The sequence below is a fragment of the Acyrthosiphon pisum genome, chromosome A1 (genome assembly GCF_005508785.2).
Source record: "Acyrthosiphon pisum isolate AL4f chromosome A1, pea_aphid_22Mar2018_4r6ur, whole genome shotgun sequence".
Classification (NCBI taxonomy): domain Eukaryota; kingdom Metazoa; phylum Arthropoda; class Insecta; order Hemiptera; family Aphididae; genus Acyrthosiphon; species Acyrthosiphon pisum.
The window spans coordinates 82011591-82016892 of record NC_042494.1 but is presented as its reverse complement, the minus strand read 5'-3'; the positions used below and the strand labels follow the sequence as shown (position 1 = coordinate 82016892).

The window sequence follows — 5302 nt, the reverse complement described above, 5'->3', positions numbered from 1 at the left end:
TGATCAACAAGTTTACAAGGGAAGGGTCGAGGTGATTTTGAATATTCCAATTATTGTTAGTATCATAATGAATAATATAAATACAAAAATATCAAATTTTTTCGATATTTTTATTCTTGGATATCACAACTGAAAAAAAAATATTCAAAATCGCTTCGACCATTCCCTAGTAAACTTGTTGATCAATAATAATCCGTTTTCAAAATTAAAATCTGTCAAACCAAATTCTTCCAGTTTTGTCAAGCTTATTGGTCTAAAAGTCACTTTTTTTTCATCTGCTGCAGCCCCCTTAAGTTTTTTATTTTAAATATTGTTTCATCGATAACATGTATATAATACTATTATGATCATAGTAGAAAAAAATTACATTAGACAATTTGAAATGCTTATCAGTATGTAGGTACTTTTAAGGTGATTTCAATTGTGTGTCGTAAACATACTGATATAGATTACAGATAGTATTTTATGAGTTAAAATTATCATTATGTCAGGTCTTACGGGTATATAACATAACATATCCATTGGAATTCTACAGGAAATAAGATTTTTGCTTGTCAATTTTGACTTTTTATTGATGTTTTATCCCAGACAGCATTTTGTAACAATAATATTATAATAGTATTATAATAACGTTATACTAATATTATTCGTGATTATAATGTTATAATAATATTATTAAACAAAAAATTTCTGTCTGGGATAATATAGTCTAGTTATATTTCCCATTGTACACCCAATGGCCTGAGTTGCCATGGGTTAATTAATGAAAAATTCCCATTCTGTAAGTGTTCAACCGTGTGGACCTTGTGATGCAATATAAATTTAACAAAAACTGGATTAGTAAAAATAATTTTTAATTTATTAATTTATATTACGACTTGTTGGACATGTTTTAATTTCAACATTTGACTGATTAGTTTTGGTGTTTGTGGGGAGAAGAAAAAACACACATTTTTGTATAGTTGTATTAGATTAGTTTTTAAAGCATTGTGTGGTAGTATAGTCCTGGATCATTTTTTTCATTCACTGAACTTAGTGTATAGTTGTTTTATACTACCCATTAAATTATCGATATTAAATTCAGACTGAAGATCAGCATGTTTTTTTTCCGTAGAAGTATTTCATCCAAGGAAAAAAAACAATAAAAGTCAAATCCCGGTTTCATTTCGGTCGGATGGCGCAGCCTACAGATTAAGGGACGGAATAAAATTATAATATAAATTTGTCTGGGTAAGCATAAAAGATAAAAACGAGACGGCTCAGAGTTGGAAAAAAGTGATTTTAGATGTACAGGGCATGACGTTTTAGTTATCATCAAGGAAATAAGAATTTAATGAAATTCAAATATGAACATTTGAAAATAAAACCACCATAGAACAGGATTTATTTATTGAAATTATTCTGAGGTCACTTTTCTGATTACCAAGTTAATTGATTTATAACATTAAAATATTTTGTGAATAGAATTTAAGTCACTAAGGATGAATGTCTTGATTGGATAGTGGAGGTCCAACATAATAATAATACTATTTTCTACACTCTACATCTTTATAAAACCCTTTTTTTTCTGTAGTTTATTTTAAGGATAGTCGTGCCAATTTTGATCATATACTTTGGTACCACTAGTATCGCTTCTAACGCAATTAACGTGGAAATTAAATTGTATTTTTGTCTGAGCCTGCACGATTCTACTTCGTTCATATGAACTTTAAATACCTACCTAATTAGTTTACCTATTAGTAATTAGTTATAACATATAATTAATTAATTATTGATATGAAATTCGATTTTTATGTACCGAAAACTAAGAATATATTCTATAGTTTAAGAATACATATAGTAATTTTCTTTCTTAAATTATAAAAACCAGATTGATCATTTACTATTATTTAATATTTTTGCGATTAAATGTGACATTATAAGATCGTTTTGAATTAAAATATTTCATTGAAATTTACGTTGATGGTTGATTCCTATTATTAATTGTTATTATACATAAAACATTTATCTTGAAAATTAATAAACAATTTTGAATGAAAAATAGTAAATTTAAAATGAATATTTAATATTAAAATACATAGGTATTAAACGAATAACTTACCATTTTTAAATAAGAATAATAAAATATTGGAATTTCGTAAATGAATGTTTAAGTATATTACCTTATCAGTATGTATTATTCATTTCTTACGAATCAGTTATTGCTTTTTTAAATGTTTCCAATGGAATATTAATTAGACACAATGATTGATATACACATCAAAGGACATTATTATTTCTTACTTTCTTACACAGAACGGACTTAAATGTCTTCTTTTAAATATTTAGTTTTGCAGCTTGAAGTTTGTGACATGCAAATGAGCTTTAAGTATTTAAATTAAGTGGATTTGAAAATGAGTTTGAAAAATATCTGTGTGATTATAATAATATAATATAGTCATAATATGGACACTGCGCTGTATTATTGTAAATTGTATGACACTGTTAGGAATAATCATATATAAAATACATTTTAGATTCAGAACGGAGCGATAAATGTATTGATTTAAAAATTACATGTGTTTTTATTTTTATTTTGTTAAGTTTTTTTTGTGTCTGTCATCACCTGTTGGGACCAGTAAAATTGCTTTAATTTTCTTCATCAGCATCATTTTCTGGTATGAAAGTGAATCTAGTTGGTACTTGGGGGGGGGGGGGGGGGTGCGTAAAAAGTAAAATTCCCAATAGTTTTCAAAAGCGTATAGAAAAAAAATATATATATTTATATAATATTTTTCGTATACAATGACCTCATAACATTGAATTCAAATTTAACACCACCCATTACAGTGACCTTCTTGTAACCTGTACACCAGAGCGACTTCCACTTACCCACTTTTTCTACTTAATTTGTGACTTGTCCCGGTTGTAAAACATAGAATGTACACTATTATATCAATATTTTTTTGGTAAATATTAAAAGTAATATCATTCAATTTGTTGAATCTATACAAAATATTTTCACGTTTTACAACCAATGAAGATTCCTAGAAAACTAAAATAATTTTTCACGGATTTGTTACTAAGACTTAGATTATAATCTCCATTCAATACATTTATATTAAACAATAATTTTTTTTAACTGTTTTATTTATAATATTAATTGCTTGGCAAAATTAATTAGAAAAAATATGCTTTAGTTAGGCAATAGTTATCAATTGTTATAATATATTTATTGTTATAGATAATAATTTTATATTTTGTGTTCTAAAAAGTGCGTCGTATGAAATATTGACATGTTAAATTAAATTCAACATAAACTTTGATTTGGAAACACATCGTGTTTTATAAACTGATTTCGATTAACACGTTTAATTATCTATTACCTATTTTTTCGTCCTTTGTTGAACGAATTAAATTGTTGAAAATTAGTTTCACGAATCACCCCACAAAACGGCTATTTTATTTTTATTTTTTTGTAAATTGTTTTGTTCGTTTAGTGAGCGCGTGCGAAGGGATGTGGGCGTCTTATACTCCAACGCTTCAGTCCTGCGCGGTTGTGCGACACACCAATCACGTTGTCAGCACGTTGGCCAGTTGGCTTCAAACTCGCAGACCGGGACTGTATCGCGTTGCTCGTGCATTTTTCCGATTACGAAATATTTCGTCAAAAAAAAAAAATAATAATAACAATAATCTGTATTGAAAATGTATAGTCCAAAACGAAATGAATTACCAATAAAATGATAAAAAAAACTTCTATATAGGTAATCTATATTTACGAACCAGGTATGTCAAAGTATATAAAGACGCAGTAAGTGATTGCGGTCTTATATTAATATCTAATAATCTCTGGATATAAATGATATGATATATTTTATAGTAGACGTACAGATAAATTTATAAATATAATATTAATTATATATATATTAGGTACTATGTAATAAATTTAAGTATCAAACAAATTTTTCGATTTATTGGTTTGCGTGAACCATTATCAAACAAAAAATTTAATTGCATCTACGATTTGTGAAATGCAATAATTGAAGGTTTTAATAAAATAAAACATTCATTTTACGTATTAAATTGCCATTCGTACAAAATAAATAGATGTTTTGTTCGTGTACATATTTAAATTTCATGGGATAATCATACACAAACAAATTTCATGTTCAGGGTAATTATGTATATATATATATATATATATATATATACATATAATATTAATTTATCGCTAAATATATTATATAAAAATGTATTCACTATTTTCATATGTATATATTATTTTCAAAATAATATATCATGATACCTACACATTAAAATTATTGTCATGTTCAAACGATGTCAGCACGTAAAGCTTTAAATTGTAACTAAAACTTTTTTTTTTAGAATTGCACCACACGCTTTCGTCATGATTTCAAATTCAATCAAATTACTTGTATTACATTTTGGTCTTGTACTGATATTCGGAAATTGGGGTGAGTACAAATATTTATTGTTCGTAAATATAATAATAGTTATAATTTGAACTAGTTTTCTTTTACGCTATATTCAAAAGATATTCAAATTATATTAAATTATTATTTTGGATATTAATTAATTGTGAAGAAAAAATGCATGGAGTCAAAAAATGTAATGTGTCAATGGGTCACAGTTTTTATAACTTCAATTAATACGTTGGTATTTATTAGCAGTGATTTCAAATGATTCGATTTTTGCTGATTGGTTGTTATAACATTATTCATTTTTGATATTTTGGTTTAAAACAAACATTCTACGAGGATAATGCTCTTTTAGAATTTATTTAATATAAGTTTTTTTCTTCAAATAATGTCTGATATAGTAATATTCTCTTAAAATAATTATAAACTCAATATATTTTTTAAAATTCATCATCTCGGTGGTGATACATTAAATTCTTGTAACAAAAAAAAAATCATTTGATGGCTATTTAAAATTTTTCATGTTATGTTCCAAAAATACTTTTTTTGACTCCAAAGTTTAAACTGTAATTTGATAAGTTACCTCTTACCTCTTTCGAATCCGGTCTATCAGGTTAGTGCGAAAAGATCCCTAAAGGATAGGAATACCTTAGCAACAACTTTATAGTGTCAGGAATTTCGATTTTAAACGTGATAGTGTTTCAACCCGTCATTCTTGGCAGTCGAACCCTTGAGATTTTGCTTAACCCTTTTAAACCCAATTCTTGTGAATGATATTTTTTTATTTAAAGTAAATTGTATTCTTGTTTACTTATTTTACATGTTATATTAATAGAGTACAATCATTTTGATGAATGCAATTATTTAAAAACTTGGTTCTA

The 5302-nt window shown here is 26.3% G+C and overlaps 1 protein-coding gene across 4 annotated transcripts in view; it reads left to right on the top strand.

Annotated features, from left to right (window-relative positions):
* Nucleotides 1-3553: 3553 nt before the first annotated feature.
* Nucleotides 3554-5302, top strand: part of LOC100159868 (carbonic anhydrase-related protein 10) — a 124520-nt gene continuing 122771 nt past the window's right edge. For 2 of the 4 annotated variants that reach the window (XM_029487622.1, XM_029487621.1), the window contains exons 1-2: nt 3554-3793; nt 4369-4457. In XM_029487622.1, coding sequence (XP_029343482.1) covers nt 3771-3793; nt 4369-4457 — 112 coding nt within the window. In that variant the 5' untranslated portion in view covers nt 3554-3770. The remainder of the gene's footprint in view (nt 3794-4368; nt 4458-5302) is intronic. The other 2 variants (XM_029487623.1, XM_003245626.4) reach the window with 2 other exon arrangements.